The sequence below is a fragment of the Filicampus tigris genome, chromosome 10 (assembly GCF_054856515.1).
Source record: "Filicampus tigris isolate MCC_2025a chromosome 10, RoL_Ftig_1.0, whole genome shotgun sequence".
Taxonomy (NCBI): Eukaryota; Metazoa; Chordata; class Actinopteri; order Syngnathiformes; family Syngnathidae; genus Filicampus; species Filicampus tigris.
The window spans coordinates 487,900-509,716 of record NC_141226.1 but is presented as its reverse complement, the minus strand read 5'-3'; the positions used below and the strand labels follow the sequence as shown (position 1 = coordinate 509,716).

General features: G+C 42.7%; 1 protein-coding gene and 1 long non-coding RNA gene across 4 annotated transcripts in view; one reads left to right on the top strand and one right to left on the bottom strand.

The window, feature by feature from the left end:
* atg10 (ATG10 autophagy related 10 homolog (S. cerevisiae)) overlaps positions 1–21,817 on the bottom strand; it is a 52,301-nt gene that overhangs the window by 2,796 nt on the left and 27,688 nt on the right. For 2 of the 3 annotated variants that reach the window (XM_086042263.1, XM_086042262.1), the window contains 2 exons: positions 10,938–11,035; positions 5,301–5,398 (listed from right to left, as the gene is read on the bottom strand). In XM_086042263.1, the coding sequence (XP_085898389.1) occupies positions 5,301–5,398; positions 10,938–11,035 (196 nt within the window). The remainder of the gene's footprint in view (positions 1–5,300; positions 5,399–10,937; positions 11,036–21,817) is intronic. The other variant, XM_086042264.1, reaches the window with a different exon arrangement.
* On the top strand, positions 49–9,390 carry LOC147140338 (uncharacterized). Its single transcript, XR_015088280.1, has 4 exons — positions 49–732; positions 5,921–7,395; positions 8,555–8,731; positions 8,830–9,390. It is a non-coding gene; the product is annotated as an uncharacterized LOC147140338 (long non-coding RNA).

Here is a 21,817-nt window from a genome sequence, read left to right as displayed (position 1 = left end):
TCTGTTGTAATTTCTTAGAATATCACACGAATGGTTCGCTTTTATTTAGTTTTTCGAAAAAATATACCATTTACTTGACATCTTTTTAAAATAAACATATGTTTTTAAAAAAAAAATCATTTTTGTACCGAAAATATACTGAACCGAAGTTTCCAAAAGAACGAACCAAACCGAAATGTGATTTAAAATACAGTATGGGCTGCTACTCGTAGCTCCAGAGTTTCCTGAATGCAACATACTCATAGCTGCTCTGCCATTAGCTAAGAGGGACCTCTACCGTATGTGTCTATGTGCGTAGATAGACAGGTAGATATATATGTGATAGATATGTCTATGCAGCGTCCTCGTCATTTGCCCCTTGGGCCATGAGGTGTTTGTGTAGATAGACAGGTAGATAGATATTAGATGTGATAGATATGTCTATGCAGCGTCCTCGTCATTCGCCCCTCGGCAATGAGGTGTTCTGATAGTTTTACGTGAATTAGAAACGAGGAAAAGAAAAAAATGAGAAAATCGGGGGTTTTTTTGTGCATACAAACAAAGCAAAAAATAATAGAAACGTATGAAAAAGGGATGGCGTTTGGTTGATCTCCTCAAAGAATATGACCGTACTGTATCGACAGTCGCCACTTTATTAAATCAGTTTTTTTTACAAAACGCCAGGCAAAAACCACTTCTGAGAGAGAACATGAACCAAAGAGGGCAAAAAGCGATGAGGACAGCAATTAAAAGGTAAACGACCATCATTTTTATTCTTTACTCTGTTTTTTACATTATTCACAACTCTCATTTATTGTGAAATAATCTAATTGTAACATGTATTTGTTACATGTTTTGATGCATTTTTATGCTTTATAAAACATTTATGTCTGAATATTGGGCGGCTTGGAACGGATTAGGGCCTTTACATGGAAAACGCGTCTCTACTTACAAAATTTTCTAAAGAAATTACTTCTAGAACCAATTAATTTCGTAAGTAGAGATACCACTGTATATATGTGTATGTATGTACAATAATGACAACTTGTCTTTAACTTGAATACTTAGATGTGTCATAGTCATCGGCCGTAGCTGCTGAGTGTTTAAAGATTTCAGTGTCTTAATAATTTACAAAATTAAGAGATCTTTATTGTTAGTGTATTTTTTATTCTGTTGTAATTTCTTAGAATATCACACGAATGGTTCGCTTTTATTTAGTTTTTCGAAAAAATATACCATTTACTTGACATCTTTTTAAAATAAACATATGTTTTTAAAAAAAAAATCATTTTTGTACCGAAAATATACTGAACCGAAGTTTCCAAAAGAACGAACCAAACCGAAATGTGATTTAGCGTACCGTTACACCCATAGTATACACACACACGCATATTCACATACAGTAATCCCTCGATTATGGTTAATGTAGACCTGAACCCCCCCGCGAAACGTAAAAACTGCGAAGTAGAGGTTTAATAAGTAAAGTTTAATAAGTAAAGTTTTAATTTTTATCCTAAAATTGGCTTACCTTAACTAGAATCCCGCAGTGCATTTTAGTTAAAGGTACAATCCTGGTGTATTAATGCACTTTAAAAAATTTTGCGTGTCCCAATGATCCTAGGAGCTAAGTTGTCAGGGGCTTTTTTGCCCCTGGCAGGGTCACCCATGGCAAACAGGTCTTAAGTGAGGGTCCAGACAAAGCATGGCTCAAAAGACCCCTTATGATGAGTGCAATTTATGGACCTCGTTTTCCCTTGCTCGGAAGCGAGTCACCATGGCCTGGAGGTGGGGCTCGTTGGCGAGCGCCTGGTGGTCGGGCCTGCACCCATGGGGCCTGGCCAGGCTCAGCTTGAAAAGGCAACGTGCATCCCCCTTCCCAAGGGCTCACCACCTGTGGGCGAGGCCAAAGGGGTCGTGTGCCCTGTGAGCTGGGTGGCGGTAAAAGGCAGGGACCTTGGCGGTCCGATCCCCGGCTACAGGAACTATCTCTTGGGACATGGAATGTCACTTCTCTGGCAGGGAAGGAGCCCGAGCTGGTGTGTGAGGCTGATAAGTTCCGACTAGATATAGTCGGGCTCACCTCGACTCACTACTCACTCCTCTCGAGAGGGGTTCGACACTCTTCCACTCTGGAGTTGCCCAAGATCAGAGGCACCGAGCAGATGGGGGCATACTTATTGATATACTTGGTGCCTGTACATTTGGGGTTTACCCCGGTGGACGAGAGGGTAGCCTCCCTCTGCCTTAGGGGTGGACGGGTCCCGACTGTAGTTTGTGCCTATGCACCAAACGGCAGTGCAGAGTACCCACCCTTTTTGGAGTCCTTGGAGGGTGTGCTGGAGAGCACTCCCCCTGGGGACTCCATCGTTCTGCTGGGGTACTTCAATGCTCACGTGGGCAATGACAGTGAGACCTGGAAGGGCGTGATTGTGAGGAACTCGAGCTCGATCTGAAACTGAGTGGTGTTCTGCTATTGGATTTCTGTGCTCGTCACGGATTGTCCATAACGAACACCATGTTCAAACATAAGTGTGTCCATATGTGCACTTGGCACCAGGACACCCTAGGCCGCAGGTCGATGACCACCTTTGTAGTCGTATCATTTCATTTGCGGCTGCATGTTTTGGACACTCGGATGAAGATGGTGGCGGAGCTGTAAACCCATCACCACATGGTGATGTGTTGGCTGTGATGGTGGGGGAAGATGCTGGTCCGACCCGGCAGACCCAAACGCATTGTGAGGGTTTGCTAGGAACGTCTGGCAGAATCCCCTGACAGAAGGAGTTTCAACTCCCACCTCCGGCAGAACTTTGCCCAAGCCCCCGTGGGAGGTAAGTGGACCATGTTTCGTGCCTCCATTGTTGAGGCGGCCGATCCGAGCTGTGGTCGTATGGTGGTTGGTCCCTGTTGGCAATCCCTGAAGATGCTGTCAAGGTGAAGAAGGAGTCCTATCAGGCCTTTTTGGCCTGCGGGACTCCGGAGGCAGCTGACAGATACCGGCTGGCCAAGCGGGATGCCGCTTCGGCGGTTGCTGAGGCAAAAACATGGGCATAGGAGGAGATCGGTGAGGCCATGGAAAATTAATTGCGGACGGCTTCGAGGAAATTCTGGTCCACCATCTGGCATTATGGGTCAGTGGGGAGAATACTTCGAAGACCTCCTCAATTCCACCGACACGCCTTCCACTGAGGAAGCAGAGCCTGGAGACTCAGAGGTGGGCTCCCCTATCTCTGGGGTTGAAGTAACGGAGGTAGTTAAAAAGCTCCTCGGTGGCAAAGCCCCGGGGGTGGATAAGATTTGCCCTGGATTTGAGTTCCTTAAGGCTGTGGATGTTGTGGGGCTGTCATGGTTGACAAACTTGACATGCCTCTTCAACATCACGTGAACATCAGGATAGTGCATCTGGATTGGCAGACCAGGGTGGTGGTCCCACAGGAGGACCGGAGGGTGTGTTCCAATTACAGAGGAATCACACTCCTCAGCCTCCATGATAAGGTCTTTTCACGGGTGCTAGAGAGGAGTGTCCATCGGGAGGTTGAATCAAGGATTAAGGAGGAGCAATGTGGTTTTCGTCCTGGCCATGGAACAGTGGACCAGCTCTACACCCTCAGCAGGGTCCTCAAGGGTGCATGCGAGTTCCCCAACAAGTCTACATGTGTTTTGTGGACTTGGAGAAGACGTTCGACCGTGTCCCTCGGGGAGTTCTGTGGGGGGTGCTTCGGGAGTACAGAATTTCTAGGCGCAGCCGAGGTGTTGAGGGGGTCCGATTTGGTGGTGTCAGTATTGCATCAGTGCTTTTTGCAGATGATGTGGTACTGTTGGCTTCTTCAAGCCGCGATTTGCTATTCTGGCTGGAGCGGTTCGCAGCAGAGTGTGAAGCGGTTGGGACGAAAATCAGCACCTCCAAATCTGAGACCATGGTCCTCAGTCGGAAAAGGGTGGAGTGCCCTCTCCAGGTCTTGAATAAGATTCTGCCACAAGTGGAGGAGTTCAAGTATCTTGGGGTCTTGTTTACGAGTGAGGGTAGGATGGAACGGGAGATCAACAGGCGGATCGGTGCAGTATCCGCTGTGATGCGGACTGTGTATTGGTCTGTCGTGGTGAAGAAGGAGCTCAGCCGAAAGGCGAATCTCTCAATTTACCGGTCGATCTACGTTCCTACTCTCACCTATGGTCATGAGCTGTGGGTCATGACCGAAAGAACAAGATCCCGGATACAAGCGGCCGAAATGGGTTTCCTCCGCAGGGTGTCTGGGCTCTCCCTTAGAGATAGGGTGAGAAGTTTGGTCATCCCGGAGGGATTCAGAGCCGAGCCACTGCTCCTCCTGTTGAGAGGAGCCAGCTGAGGTGGCTCAGGCATCTGATTAGGATGCCTCCTGGGCACCTCCCTGGTGCGGTGTTACGGGCATGTCCCACCGGCAGGAGGCCCAGAGGACGACCTAGGACACGCTGAAGAGACTATGTCTCCCGGCTGACCTGGGAACACCTTGGGATATCTCCGGAAGAGCTGGAAGACGTGGCTGGGGAGAGGGAAGTCTGGGTTTCCCTGCTGAAGATGCTGCCTCCGCGACTCGACATCGGATAAACGGCAGATGATGGATGCATGGATAAATCCACATTGTTGTTGTACAAAGCAAAAGAGACCTTCTGCTCTTGGTGCGGCTGCTGTTTCTTCATTGTCATCATCTTTTTCGTTGCCCCCTTCTTCTTTGTTGTCTTCTTCTTTTAAGACGACGAAGAAGAAGCTCTGTCGGCGGCAGTGCAGGCTACTATGGCAACTTTGGCTTTGCACAATAACATCAACAAGGACCTTTGGAGAAAATGCAACGCGGGATTCTAGCTTTACTCTGACTAACTAAACGGTACATTTGAATAACGTTCTGAGTTTTCGAACAGAACGCTGTTCAAAAATGCAGTTCATTTATTAACGTGGACGAGACTTTCGAGACACAAGGGAGATCCCGGGTGATGCTGCGATGATGCGTAGCCAACCAGCTCACAGAATAAATCCACACATGCTCTCATCGATCCTGTGCCGGGACTAATCACGTGCCTTGTACTGCCCGTGAGTATGTACAAAGTCTTCGAGTCAACTCTCTCTTTTAAACATGTCTTTCCGCAATATGGCTGTATTCTTTCATTTGAATTTTTTTTATGAATGCTTCTGAAAAATCTGCGATGCAGTGACGGCGTGAAAGTCAAAGCGCGAAGTAGCGATGGATCACTGTACATACATCCATATATTTATTTAATTGACAAAATTTTACATGAGATTTCAGCCTAATGGCAGCGATATGTAAAAACATTAATCTCCATCTTACCTGTGTTGGTCTCTTTCTAACTGCAGAACTGGTCTCATAAATTCCTCAGTTTTACAGGGATGGAGCATGAAGAAAGGCTGACCTAGCAGTGGATGCTCCTGACACAGACACACAAAACCACAGACGTATACAACTAATAAAGACCCAGGTTGAGGCTCAACTAGGGCTGGGGATATATATCATCATCAATATTATTGGCAACGTTGCTTTCTCGATGTGCAGTTTTACATGATCAACTATCTATACAGTCTCGAATTAGTCCATTTATGATGCAATGAAGGAGAAAGTGATGAAATCCTCATTCGGAGAATCAGTATACATAGCCAGAATAACATCCCCGGGTTTCCGTCCTGCATATTCAATCGACCCACGTGGTCCCAGTCGGTCGGAGTCAGCCAATCGCCGTCAAGAACGGACTTAACCGATACCGCATCACATGCAGATGCCGCACTCCTGGCACGCGGTCGAGAAAGGAAACAATAAAAAAATTAAAGGATGCGGTGTACCTTGCGGTCCAACAGATGTAAAGACGTGTCCCATATGACTTTTATTTCACCGATGACAATGCTGTGCGTGTGTGTGTGTGTCATTTGTTTTTGTTTGATATTTTTTCTGTGTAGGTGGCGTGTCTGCTTGTGCGGTGCCTGGGTGTGACGGGAAGATTATGTTCTCGACGCCGATTGGCTGTCTTCAGCAAGGGACGGGCCGAGACTACGTGGGTCGATTGAATATGCAGGACGCAAACCCAGGGACGGAGGGCCGGTGCCCAGCTATAGTTAGATGTGCCAAAACGGTTGCCCTGAAGAGCAATTCACCTACAAATCTGTTCTACCACGCACCATATGGATGGCGAGGAAACTGTGACTTCACAAGTACGCTAAAGAAAAAGCTAAGTAAACATACACACTCTGAAAACCTTCGCCGAGTTGAGCAAACAAATGCACAATCCATTGTCAAAGCAAGTAAACGTTGGCAAAACATAACTAACGACGCCATCAGCATAACATTACTCTATGTGAGCATGTTAAATTTGATAGGATGTTTGATATTCTCTAACAGTCAAGTTTGCACGCTCGTAGTTTGCATCATAAATACATTTGTGACTATATGACGTGTAGTATGTGTCAGAAAATTTCGGTAAATGTCTGTCAAATGACTGCGGCTGAATTTGTTGTCACGACAAACATGTTATGCTATAACAGCGCTCGACCCTACATCTCTCTTACCGTCTGTGTTAAGGACCCTCCACAAATTACTAGGGGTATAACGGTACAGGTGGGTGTATTAATACGTTTCGGTATGGCAGGACGCCAGAAGCAAGAACAACACAGATAATACAATTTGTTACAATATGCTGTTGAACATTCAAAAATTTCAATAACTAAAAAGTGTAAATAATTTCATAAAGACTTTAAAGTTACTGTATTTCATTGTAAAAAGAGTTTTAATATAGTTAGTAATAATTGTAACTGCTATTGTATGTATTTTTTTTAATCACAAAAAGTGTACAGCGGTGAAGTGAAAGAAATTCCAGGATACGAAAGGTAAAAATACAGTATGGGCTGCTACTCGTAGCTCCAGAGTTTCCTGAATGCAACATACTCATAGCTGCTCTGCCATTAGCTAAGAGGGACCTCTACCGTATGTGTCTATGTGCGTAGATAGACAGGTAGATATATATGTGATAGATATGTCTATGCAGCGTCCTCGTCATTTGCCCCTTGGGCCATGAGGTGTTTGTGTAGATAGACAGGTAGATAGATATTAGATGTGATAGATATGTCTATGCAGCGTCCTCGTCATTCGCCCCTCGGCAATGAGGTGTTCTGATAGTTTTACGTGAATTAGAAACGAGGAAAAGAAAAAAATGAGAAAATCGGGGGTTTTTTTGTGCATACAAACAAAGCAAAAAATAATAGAAACGTATGAAAAAGGGATGGCGTTTGGTTGATCTCCTCAAAGAATATGACCGTAATGTATCGACAGTCGCCACTTTATTAAATCAGTTTTTTTTACAAAACGCCAGGCAAAAACCACTTCTGAGAGAGAACATGAACCAAAGAGGGCAAAAAGCGATGAGGACAGCAATTAAAAGGTAAACGACCATCATTTTTATTCTTTACTCTGTTTTTTACATTATTCACAACTCTCATTTATTGTGAAATAATCTAATTGTAACATGTATTTGTTACATGTTTTGATGCATTTTTATGCTTTATAAAACATTTATGTCTGAATATTGGGCGGCTTGGAACGGATTAGGGCCTTTACATGGAAAACGCGTCTCTACTTACAAAATTTTCTAAAGAAATTACTTCTAGAACCAATTAATTTCGTAAGTAGAGATACCACTGTATATATGTGTATGTATGTACAATAATGACAACTTGTCTTTAACTTGAATACTTAGATGTGTCATAGTCATCGGCCGTAGCTGCTGAGTGTTTAAAGATTTCAGTGTCTTAATAATTGACAAAATTAAGAGATCTTTATTGTTAGTGTATTTTTTTTATCCTGGTGTAATTTCTTAGAATATCACCCGGATGGTTCACTTTTATTTTATTTTTTGCCACAGCCCGTGGTAAGGCGGTTGGGCACCCCTGTTCGAGGGCGATGTGGCATAAATCACCATATATCAAATAAAACTTGTTTTCATTCTGAATGCTGTAATAAACAACTTTTCTCATTCTCAGTTGGCAGTGGTAGAGCAGTACTTACTGCAGCTCAAAATGTCATGAGGGAATAATAGGAGACATTTAATTCACATAAATATTCACAAAAATCAATAAAAACGCCATATATAGTCCAAACATAATTTGAAGTTTGTCATTATTAATGTAACATGATTTTGTTGTCAATTTATATTTTAAATTTTGTATATTCATTTTGGATTGCATATATTATTTTCCATTTATTATTTTTCTAACATGCAGTAAAAATGGGCCGTGAGGAGATACTTATGTATTTTTATTCTGCTTAAGTATTTCTTCCTTTTTAAGTTGGTTTGGTACGGCACATTTCATGAGCGAAGAAGAAAAGGGAGAGGTGAATTGGAGAGCAAGGCGGTTCATGTCTGAATAAAGACAACGAAACACTGTCCTGCCGTGTTGGTTGTCTTTAGCAAGGAAGAAGCCAGAAGAAATACATAAACTCAGACCTATATTGTAACCCGTCATACCACGGCCTAACGTAGAACTACTTTTAAGGGTTACATTAAATTTAGCCAAAGAATATGGTTGTACAATGTTTTGCAGATGTATGCCACAAAAGGGGAAAAGGTCCTACAGGAAGAGGATGGAGGAGCAGCTGCTGCAGAATAATGCTAGGGGAGTCTGGAGGGGCCTGAAGACCATCTCAGGCCACGGACAACCCAAGACCCGGACTGGGGGGGACCTGCAGTGGGCAAATGACCAGAACCTCTTTTTCAATAGGTTCGATCAGATGCCTGCCCCCACTCAGTCTCTCCTGCTGCAGCCTCCACCTACTCCTCCTGCTGGGTGTGTCACCCCCTCCCCCCTTTTCTCCACAGTCTCCAGCTCCCAGCTACACCAGATAGCCACCACTCCCTCCTGCCCAGCCTTGGCCTTCACAACATCTCAGGTGAAGAACCAGCTGAAGAAGATGAAGGCGAGAAAGGCAGCGGGTCCAGATGGCATCAGCCCCCAGCTCCTCAAATCCTGCGCAGACCAGCTGTGTGGAATTGTCCAGCACATGTTCAACATGAGCCTGAAGGTGGGCATTGTCCCCCAGCTCTGGAAAACATCCTGCCTGATCCCGGTGCCAAAGACCCCCCCACCCGAAGGAGCTCAACAGCTTCAGACCAGTGGCGCTGACGTCTCACCTGATGAAGACCCTGGAGAGACTGGTCCTTGTCCACCTGCGCCCCCTGGTGAGCTCCTCAATGGACCTACTCCAGTTCGCATATCAGCCTGGCATCACTGTGGATGATGCACTCATCTACCTCCTCCACACTTCACTCTCCCACCTGGAGAAGGCGGGGAGCACTGTGAGGATCATGTTCTTTGATTTCTCCAGTGCTTTCAACACCATCCAGCCCACCCTACTGGGAGACAAGCTGGAGCGGGCGGGGGTGGCCCACCACCTCACCACATGGATCCAGGACTACCTCACAAACCGGCCACAGTATGTGAGGACACAGGACTGTGTGTCTGACGTGCTCCTCTGTAGCACAGAGGCCCCACAGGGAACTGTCTTGGCTCCCTTCCTGTTCACCCTCTACAACTCGGACTTCAACTACAACACCCCTACCTGTCACCTGCAGAAGTTCTCTGATGACTCTGCGATTGTCGGCCTCATCACAGGTGGAGATGATCGGGAGTACAGAGAACATACTCAGGGTTTTGTGGACTGGTGCCAGCAGAACCGCCTCCTGATCAATGCGGGGAAATCCAAAGAAATGGTGGTGGATTTCGGTAGGCTCCAGCACTCTTCACCTGCACCAGTGAATATCCGGGGAACAGATGTTGAGAGAGTCTCAACTTACAAGTACCTGGGTGTTCATCTGAACAATAAACTGGACTGGAGCAACAACACAGACGCCCTCTATAGGAAGAGTCAGAGCAGACTTTTCCTACTCAGTAGACTGAGGTCTTTTGGGGTTCAGGGGACACTCCTCAGGAACTTTTATGACTCGGTGGTTGCATCGGTCATCTTCCAGGGAGTGGTCACCTGGGCAGGCGGCGTCTCGGCCCGGGACAAGAAGCGGCTGGACAAACTGGTCAGGAGGGCCGGCTCTGTCCTGGGATGCTCCCTGGACTCTGTGGACTCGGTGGGGAACAGGAGGATGTTGGCCAAGCTATCATCAATGCTGGACAACCCGGACCACCCCCTTCAGAGCACCCTAACAGCACTCCACAGCTCCTTCAGTGACAGACTGTTACACCCTCGCTGTGCAAAGGAGAGATTCCGCCGTTCCTTCTTGCCTGCTGCTGTCAGACTCTTTAACAAGAACATTGTGTAGTCTCTACAAACTGGCGGACATTAGTGCAATTGTGCAGTCCTGCACCTGAGCTCATATCGTGCAATACCCAACATTCCCCACTACTGTAATACCGTGCAATACTCAACATTCCCCACTACTGTTAGTCTAGTTTTATTTTTATCCAATGCTGTTCCTTACATTTCACTACAGCACTGCAGCACTGTCACTTAGAGTATTTTTCCTCTGTACTATGTACAGGCTAAAATGAGTGTTCCTCATACTTTTTATGTAGATGTATGTTGGTGTGTATATACATGTGTATATACACATGTTACTGCGTATATTTACATAGGTTTGATCCTGAATGTTTGCCGTCAATGTTATACATTTTTGGCTACATTATGCCGCCGTCCCTGTGTGACCTATATCTTTGCTGCTGTAACACTGAAAATTTCCCCACTGTGGGATCAATAAAGGCATTCTTATCTTATCTTACTTTAAATTATAATCAAGAGCTGATGTTTACAAACGCTGTGTATCATAATTGTTCTATGAAGTGCAGATTTACATTATATTTTTTTGTTTTAGATCGTCAAATTATCGTTAGTTTTTTTGGGGAAAAAAACCTTTTTTTTTTTAACTCATATCACCCACCCCACGCTCACTCTTAAGTCAATGACAAAGCTAAAGACTACCTGCTGCGTAATAGTTGTCAACGGGCTGTGCTGCAGTCGCAACCTTAAGTTTGGATGAACAGAACTCCACACTTCATCCAGAGAAAGACTTCTCCCTTCTGATATAGAGACAGAAGAACAAACACAAGTCAAAGAAATGCAGTGGAACCTCTCATTGAAGTCGTACAATTCAGACATCCACTTTCACACAAAACGACAAAAACAAATGGTTTTCACAAAACTGCTGACATGTATGACGTCCTGCAAGACATCAGGATAACTAGTGAGACTTGAAATTAGCAGTGGAAGTCACTAACAACCTCCTAATGTCCTCCAATTCTGATTCTCCTCTTCCTCGTCCTCAGTGTTGCTCTCGACACCAATCACTCACTCAATCATCCTCCTGATGTGTTGCCTTCAATCCACGGGCATCACCAACTTTGCATGTTCCTGGTTCACCTCCTACCTGTGTCCTAAGTAGGGGTGGGCAATATATATAGTCATCGATAGCATCGTCAATCTTGCTTTCACGATGTCCAATTTTACATTATCGAGTATTAATATTGCCTCGAAAAGGATAACGAGTCAGTCGATGGCGCAAAGTAGGAGGAATGCTGAAATCCTCATTTGGCAAATCAGTGTGCAGTGATGGCAGAGGAGGAGGAAGTAATAATCATTCGCCGAATCAACAGGCAGGACCCAGTCACGTGACTCTGTTAGCTATGTTTCAAATATGGAGGAGTGTCCAGTGGGGAATTATAGCAAGTCGCGAGTCCACGTCATCCGTAATCTGTTAAATGGTTTGGGGTTGACAAGACTGACGTCGGTGGGAATAACATTGTTAGATGTGCCAAAACGGTCATCGTGAATAGCAATTCTGTTCCACCACGAGCCATATGGATTACGAGGAAAACTTGACGACCACCCAAGTACGCTAAGCAAAAGTTTAGTAAACACACACTCAGATAATAGTCGCAGAGTTGAGCCAATACGCACGGACGGACGGACAGATAGTACTTTAGTGAGCAAGTCAAACGTGACAGCCTGGGTGTTCGGTTAACATTCAGTTGACAGGCTTGTAGTCCGCATCATTCATAACTAGCCTGCATTCCAGAGGCATGTTGCAGAAACTACGACGGCTTATTAGTGTGATGCTAGGATACATCCAAACACGAATACATTCACAAGCTTACATATCACAGTGATGAATGACTGGGAAAACGCACTTTTCGGTAAATTGCAGTTTTGTTATTCAACTTTATTCCGAATATGGTGGCCAATGTATGAGAATGGGTGTTGTCATGACGAGTTATTTTTTTCCTCTCGCTGGGTGACACTTATACACTGTACATATACACACAAATCACATATCAAATAAGTTATAAGATTGTACTTGTTTAATTGTTCAACTGCGTACTCTGTTGACATTCCTTTTTTTTGCACCGATTGAAAGAAGCATTGAGTTGTATGTTTTAGTCATGGTTTCTAGTCATTTGTTTCAGTCCCTACGCACTAAAAGAATGTAAAATGCTTTAAAGTTTTAGTTTACAGTGTATATTTTTAATTATTCATTGTATGATTGTTATGATTTACTTTCATTCTTTCACTTTATTCACCTTTTTGCACTATTGTACTGGTGAATGCCTTTATTTGACTTTAAAACAACTTATTTTATGTGAGATTTGATAGAGATAGAGCGTTGATTACAAGCTTAAAATGAAAACAAAAAAAGCAAAAGTATAACAACTTATTTCTTTTCATATTTAGAATGGGGTTTGACAACATCTACTGTAAGAAACGACAGTCAGTTGGGATGAGAAGTTTGAATAATCTTCTGCAGTGCAGCAAAATCTGACATATATGTGAAATCTGGGCGTATGGCATTATTTTTGCTTAGGGCCCACCGAGCCCTGCAGGTGGGAGAGTGGAGGTGAGGGGGTTCACGCTGCCTTCAACACAAGGTTAATATTCCAGCAAATGAAAACTACAGTATATAAACATTTATGTATATAAGGGGTGTAACGGTACATGTGGGTGTATTAATACGTTTCGGTCTGGCATGTTCGGTTCGGTCCACTTGTGTTCGGTTCGGTCCACTTATAAGCGCAAGCTTATGCACGGGCGCTACTGACTGTTGCACGCGGGAGAGGAGGGCGGTGGGACTAAAGAGGAGCCAGGACGCCAGAAGCCGTAATAAATTATAAATGCATGGATAAATGGGATTATAATGGCATACGCAAATAAGCCAGAGCTCGAAGGTCCCCCATGCACTGCGGTCTCCTGTTTTGGAAGATTCTAGCTTTAATGTTAAAATCGCTGATGGGGAAAGGTACGTGTATAAATCCCAAAGTTGTGTGCCGACATTGCTACATGAGATTGGCGGCTATGTTGCAGGTAACACGTCTAACATAATAACGAATATCCGACTTTGAATGTTTCTTAGATGAGGAAGCAAGCAGTAGTTTTAGCCAAAAACAAAGTACAACAGCTCTGTCCTTGGTTCTCCGCTGCTTCTCTCGCTTGCCGTACGATGCATTCATGAACCTCGGAAACATCACAACTCAGCATAACACAAATCTGACCACAACACAGATAACCCGATTCGAAGGCCTTCACACATATGTTATTGTACACCAACTTTATTGTGTGAAGGCGAAGGCTCATTCAACTCACATTGCACATCACACAGAATTCCTACTTCACCAAAATTCAAATTATTCAACCTTGAAACAACAATGACAAAATTCATCATTCATTCCCAATGGCACATTCAACACTTGACATTCAAACCATTCCAATTTCAAATTCACAACATTCAGCTTTCAACTCACATTCTACATGACACACAATTCCTACTTCCAAAAAATTCAAATTATTCAATCTTTAAACGCATTTTAAAAAATTCCCAATGGCACATTCACAGCCTTTAGCTCATTTAACTCACATTCCAATATCAGAGGCTGCAAAGCTCAGTGGCTCAGCTCAGGTGGTTTCCCAATCATGGCCATTCCATCCTTGTTTCAATTTTTTTTTGGTAGAATTTATTCCACTTTATTCAACTTCATTCAATTTCATTCAGTATCATTCAACTTTATTCAAATTAATTCAACTTCATTCCAATGCATTGCACACTTTCTTTTCAGCTTCCTTCGCCTTCACACGCAATTTCTCCAGAAAATTGCATTCTCTAGTTGTGGGAAGGCCTTCACCTTCACACATGTGATTGTACACCATCATCTTTATTATTATTGTGTGAAGGCGAAAGCCTTCACACATATGTTATTCCTATTCTTTATTATTGTGTGAAGGTGAAGGCCTTCACACATATGTTATTCCTACAGTTTATTACTGTTTCCCCAATATTTCCCATTTTCCACCCCCCAAAAAACCATTCATTTCCAATGGCACTTTCAACATTTCCCCACTATTCCAATTTCAAATTCAACTCACATTGGTAAAGCTTTTCAACACACCCATAATTCCTACTTTCCAAAAATTCAACTTATTCACCCGTAAAAAAACCACAAAATTCCACCTTTCATTCCCATTGCCATATTCAACAAACACATTGGTCAAGCTTTTCAACAAATTCCTACTTCCCAAAAATTCAACTTATTCACCTGTAAAAAAAACCCCACAAAAATTCAACTATTCCCCATTCATTTCCATTGGCACATTCAACTTTTCACATTTACACCATTTCAATTTCCACAAATTCAAGTCATTCAACTCATTCAGCTCATATTTAACTTTTCAACACCTCCAAAATTCCTACTTCCCACACTTTCAACTCATGCAGCGTTAAAAAAACGCACAAAAATTCCACATTCATTTCCATTGGCACATTCAACTTATCACATTTACACCATTTCATTTCAGCAAATTCAAGTCATTCAACTCATTCAGCTCACATTTAACTTTTCAACACCCCCCAAAATTCCTACTTCCCACACTTTCAACTCATTCACCGTTAAAAAACCCACAAAAATTCCACTATTAACTATTAATTTCCATTGGAAGATTCAACTATTCACATTTAAACCTTCCCAATTTCCACACATTCAAGTCATTCAACACATATTCAGCTTTTAAACACCCACAAAATTCCTACTTCCCACACATTCAACTTATTCACACTTGAAAAAACCCACAAAAATTTAACTATTCGCCATTTATTTTCATTGGAACATTCAACTTTTCACATTTAAACCTTCCCAATTTCCACAAATCCAAATCATTCAGCTCACATTCAGCTTTTCAACACCCCCGAATTCATACTTCCCACACATTCAACTCATTCACACGTAAAAAAAACCCCACAAAAATTCAACTACTCACCATTCATTTCCATTGGAACATTCAACTTTTCACATTTATATCTTCCCAATTTCCACAAATTCAACTCATTCAGCTTTTCAACACCGCCAAAATTCCTACTTCCCACAAATTCAACTCAATCACACTTAAAAAACCCACAAAAATTCATCTATTCATCTTTCATTTCCATTGGAACATTCAACTTTTCACATTGACACCTTCCCAATTTCCACAAATTCAAGTCATTCAACTCATTAAGCTTTTCAACTTTTTGTTTTCACTCCTAACATTTACAGTTCCCCCACAATTCAACCTTTTTCACCCCAAAAAAACCCATTCATTTCCAATGGCACATTCAAACATCAACTACTTCCACATACTTCATCCGATTCACCCCGTTCAAATTATTCCAAAAATTCATGCTATCACAACTTCTATTTTTTTCGCCCCTAACATTTACGGTTCCCAATATTTCCCGTCTTTCACCCCAAAAAATCCCATTCATTTTTAATGGCACATTCAACATTTCACATTTACTTACACCATTCCAATTTCCAAAAATTCAAGTCATTTAACTCATTCAACTCACATTCAGCTTTTCAACACTAGGCGGGGGATATTTACCCCGAGGGTGCGGCAGCCATCTTGGGCAGAGACATTAGCTAGACTGAGGATACTCATCCTGAAATCTCCCCAGTGTGGCGGCCATCTTGGGAAGGGACATTAGCTAGATTGGGGATACTCACCCAGAGGTCTCCCCAGTGCAGCGGCCATCTTGGGCAGGGACATTAGCTAGACTGGGGATACTCACCCGGAGGTCTCCCCAGTGCGGCGGCCATCTTGAGAAGGGACATTAGCTAGACCGGGGATACTCACCCTGAGGTCTCACTAGTGCAGTGGCGATCTTGGGAAGGGACATTAGCTTGACTGGGGATACTAACCCCGAGGTCTCCCCAGTGCGGCGTCCATCTTGGATAGAGACATTAGCTAGACTGGGGATACTAACCCGAGGTCTCCCCAGTGCGGCGGCCATCTTGGTCAGGGACATTAGCAAGACTGGGGATACTCACCGCGTGGTCGCCACAGTGCGGCGGCCATCTTGGTCAGGGACATTAGGTAGACTGAGGATACTCACCCCGAGGTCTCCCCAGTGTAGTGGCCATCTTTGTCAGGGACATTAGCTAGACTGGGGATACTCAACCCGAGGTCTCCCCAGTGCGGCGGCCATCTTGGGCATGTTTTTCAAAAGTATTGAGGCACCCAGAATTTTCATCCCCAATGTGCCTAATGAAGCGGCCATATTGTTCAAAAGTATTGGGACACATAGAATTTTTATCCCCAGGTGTTCCTAATGAAGCGGCCATGTTGTTGAAAAGTATCGGGACACACTAATTTTCATCCCCAGGTGTCCCTAATGCGGCGGCCATGTTTTTAAAACATATAGGGACACCCCGATTTTTCATCCCCAGGTGTCCCTAATGAAGCAGCCATATTGTTCAAAAATATTGGGACACCCAGAATTCTCATTCCCAGGTGTCCCTATTGAAGCGGCCATGTTGTTCAAAAGTATTGGAACACCCCAATTTTTCATCCCCAGGTGTCCCTAATAATGTGACCATTTTGTTCAAAAATATTGGGACATCCTGATTTCTCATCCGCAGGTTCTGTCCTTCCCGATATTCATTGTTTCCTTCCTTCCTTGCTTCCTAGTGTCCTTTCTTCGCCTCATATTTTCCTTCTTACTATTTAGTATTCTTACTTTGTTTTCTTTCTTGCTTGTTTTCTTTGCTTTCTTTCTTGGTTCCTTGCTTCCTCCCTTCCTTTAATTCCATCATTCTTTGTTTTCCTTATTTTTTTCCCTAGAGTTTCTTCTTTCATGGTTTCCTTACTTCCTCTTTTCTTGTTTCCCTTCGTTTTTTTCTCAAGGTCGTTCAACTTCATTCAACTTTATTCCAACGCATTCTGAGGTTTCCATACAGCTTCCTTCGACTTCACACACAATTTCTCCAGGAATTGCATTCTCTAGTTATTATTATTATAGATTCTATTTTATTCCTCACCCTTTTTTGGCATGCTTCTACTTCCACAGTTTTCACCCGATTCTCGCCAGTCCAACTCTAATGGATCCAAAAATTCACGTCTTCCGGGGGTCCGTTTGTTTCCCCCCCAAACTTTTATGGTTCCCCCAAAATTCCCCGTTTCTCACCCCCAAAAATCCCATTCATTTCCACTTCATCCGATTCACCCCGTTCAAATTTCAAATTATTTGAAAAATTCATGCCATCGGAATTTCCATTAATTTTGCCCCCAACAGTTACTGTTCCCCCAAAATTCAACATTTTTCACCCAAAAAACCCCCATTCATTTCCAATGGGACATTCAATACTTCCCCATGTGCTGTGCCAGTTCGATTCCCGCTCATTCCACAAATTTTCATAGAGGTCATTCAACTTCATTCAGCTCATTCAACTCACATTACACATCACACACAATTCCTACTTCCCCAAAATTCAAATTATTCAACCTTAAAAAAAACAATAAAAAAATTAATCATTCATTCCCAATGGCAGATTCAACACTTGACATTTAAACCATTCCAATTATAAATTCACAACAATCAGCTCATTCAACTCACATTCCACATGACCCACAATTCCTACTTCCCAAAAATTCAAATTATTCAACCTTTAAACGCAATTAAAAAAAAAAAAATCCCAATGGCACATTCACAACCTTCAGCTCATTTAACTCACATTCCAATATCAGAGGCTGCATGGCTCAGTGTTGGAGTGGTCGTTTCCCAACCAGGAGGTTGTGGGATCGAACCAACCCGTTCCCTCCCTGTTTGAATTTTTTTTTCCTGGCTTACTTCTTTCATTATTAACTCACATTCGACATCACCCACAATTCCTACTTCCCAAAAATTCAATTTTTTCAACATTAAAAAAATAAATAAATAAATTCACCATTCATTCCCAATGGCACATTCAACAAGCAACAACTCACCACACCTGAATACTCATTCCCAGGTGTAAATAATTCCAATTATTCAACCCTAAAACACATTAAATTCGCCATTCAGTCGCACTTGCACATTCAACATTTCAGATTCGCATCCTTGCAGTTAAGTCTCTGATGGTGTAGTGGGTACAGACGCCAAGTTGTGAGTAGGCAGCGCTGGTTCGATTCCTGCTCATTCCAAAACTTTTCATAGAGTTAATTCAACTTCATTTAGGTCATTCAACTCACATTGGTTAAGATTTTCAACACACCTGCATTTCATACTTCCCAAAAATTCAATTTATTTAACCTTAAAAATCCCATTAAATTCGCCATTCAGTCACATTTGCATATTGAACACATCAGATTTATAGCGTTCCAGTTAAGTCCCTGATGGTGTAGTTGTAAGTGGTCAGCTCTGGTTCGAATCCTCCTCATTCCACTATTTTTCATAGAGTTCATTCAACTTCATTCCACTTTATTCAACTTCATTCCACGTTCTTCAGCTTTATTCAGTATCATTCAACTTTATTCAGTATCATTCAACTTTATTCAGCTTCATTCGACTTTATTCAGCATCATTCGACTTTATTCCACTTTATTCAACTTCATCAACTTCATTCCACTTTATTCAACTTCATTCCACTTTATTCAACTTCATTCCACTTTATTCAACTTCATTCAGTATCATTCAACCTTATTCAGTATCATTCAACTTTATTCAACTTCATTCCAACGCATTCCGCAGATTTTTTTCAGCTTCCTTCGCCTTCACATGCAATTTCTCCAGAAAAAGGCGAAGCCTTCACATATATGTTATTCTAGTACTTTATTATTATTAATCTTATTCCTCCCACTTTTTTGGCGTACCGTAACTTCCACATGCTTCATCCGATTCACCCCGTTCAAACTTTAAACTATTCAAAAAATTAATGACATTATTGCTCCTTTTTGTTCCCCCCCCAACTTATATGGCTCCCCCAAAATTAAACTTTTATGTCAAAATTGCTCATTAATTGTAGGCGTTCCTGAACACGTTAGTTTTGTACTGATTTTCCCAAAACAAATTGATAAAAGTTACAACACAAGCCAATATCATTTTCCTGATTAAAAAAAATACATAAATTGAGCTTGTTATTGAAAAATAGACCATGTCGGCTCTCTGATCCCTTTAACCCATTAAAGACAGGAGCGCGTTTCTACCACTAGAGCCGGGAGCGCTGTTTCGTCTTTCTACCCTTAAAACCGGGAGAGCGTACACGTCATTTTCTATTCATTATTTGATTCTCGCTCTCTTAACCAATGAAATGCATCAGAATATACGGTCTCTATGTGACGGTCTCGTAAGCCTGCGAAGGATGTTCTTATCTGTCTCCTGGACGAGCTAGGCACATACACGACGGGAGTCGGCGAGTTAGTAGTTCAAGGTAATGCAATAGTTGCAATAGACTTCGCCCAAATTTTAGTAAATGTCAGTCTACTATGTCTCCCTGTACCATTACTATGAGCCCTTCTATGTCATATAAACATAGTAAGCTGCCTTGCGGCTCAAGCTAAGGCAGTAAGCTGCCTTGTGGCTCAAGCTAACCCCTCCCCCAATGTCACAACAGTTAATTTGCTTTGTGAATGACATGGCTCCTGAGAGAAGCTGATGATAATATCAGGAAATGGTGATAAAAGTAAGATGTGAGTGAGTGGCAGTGTGTGCGTGTCTGTGTATAAGCCACGTAATGAAAAGCTAAACTCAACTTTATTTATAGAGCACTTTAAAACAACCACCGCTCCAAGTGCTGTACACAGTGCTGGGCAAAGTACTGTATGTGAAAGTCCGGTCTTGGGAACATGCTTATTTTTCTGACTAGTAGCTGCGTTGAGGATTCACTTTTGTGTTTTGGAACTTTAAAACAAAGATGTGTGAAAGATAAACGTTTCAGTTATAGTGAATTTTTAGAAACCTATTCACTGTAAAGAGATGTTTGTTTTCATTGAACTATAAGACATGCAGCTGAGCCCGGGAGCTCCCTGCACTTTTTTGTGAGACTTTTTTTTAGATCTAGAAAAGCTTTAACATTTTGTACATCACTAAAGTTGTTTAATAAACATGGGCTTCAGGCATTTAAACTAAGTCAATTGTTGGAGTTTTTATTTTTCATAAATTTGACACCATTTTACCCCTTTTCTCTACAAATAAATATCGGCTTCAAATATCGGTTATCGACCTCCTTGACTACTAATAATCGGTATCGGCCCTGAAAAAAGCATATCGGTCTATCCCTAGTGTGTGTGTGTGTATATATATATATATATATATATATATATATATATATATATATATATATACATATATACACATATATATACATATATACACACACACATACATCTCATGATACTGTATAAAAGCTCACAATATTGTAAAAAAAAAATTTTTTAAAAAGCAATACACTTCCGCATACAAGCACTTCCTGTATTACAAAGACCAGTATTCCTTGCGGCTGAGCAATGAGCATGCACAGAGTGTCTCGATCGTGTCTGTTTGCGCGCCGGGAGCATCTTTGCCTTTTACGCCCTCCTCTCCTCCTCCATCCACTTCTCAGCAGTAATGCCAGGTACAGCATCTTATGCTTTTTATTATTTTAATGTATTTTAATGTATTTTCATTTTTTTATGCAAAGTATTTTGACATAAATTTCGACTAACGGTGAAATTCGTGTTACACGCCAGTGTAGGAACAGAACTCATTCGCAAAATGAGGACTCCCTGTATTCTGTTTTTGTAACAGCAGTCATAAAGTGTCATGTACCATTGGTCTGTGTTGGTTTGGGGTTTTTTTTTGTTTCATGTTTTTCTCAGTGTTTCTGTTTCTGTCTCGTCAGTGATTATTGTGTCCACTCCACTCCCTAGCGTTAGCCTATCAGCTCCCTCCTACCTCATGTGTCTTGTCCAGGTGTTTCTTGTTGCCTCATCAGTATGCTTGAATTTAGGTTCCTAGTTTTTGTTCATTTCTTGTCGGGTCATTGTTGATGTCTATGTCGATGCTGTCAGTGCCTTTGTGAAGCCTCAATGGTATGATGATTTGTTTCGTTCACGTCAAGTTTAACTTCCCCGCTCATGTCGAGCCCTGCTTTCCCGCTCATGTCGATCTGCGCTACCCCTGTCAAGTCCTGCCACGCTACCCCTGTCTAGTCTTGCCTCACCACTCTGGTCAAGTCCTGCCACGCTCTTACAGTCACATCCAGCCCTGCGTCTCTGGTCACGTCCAGCCCTGCGTCTCCGGTCACGTCAAGCCCTACGTCTCCGGTCACGTCAAGCCCTACGTCTCCGGTCACGTCCAGACCTGCGTCTCCAGTCATGTCCTCTGTCACGTGTCATTAGAATCAACTGCACCTACCCCCTGTCTCATAGTCCTGCATTTGGGTCCACCTCGCCACTTCATCTATCGTGACATAAAGAAATAGGCTTGGCCAGTCTTGCGCTCCTATTGGCGATTAGCGTGGGTCTTAAACGTAGGTGGCATCAAACTAAACTGCACTAATAAACTAACCACCAGATGCACGCATGCACGCATCCACACACACACACAC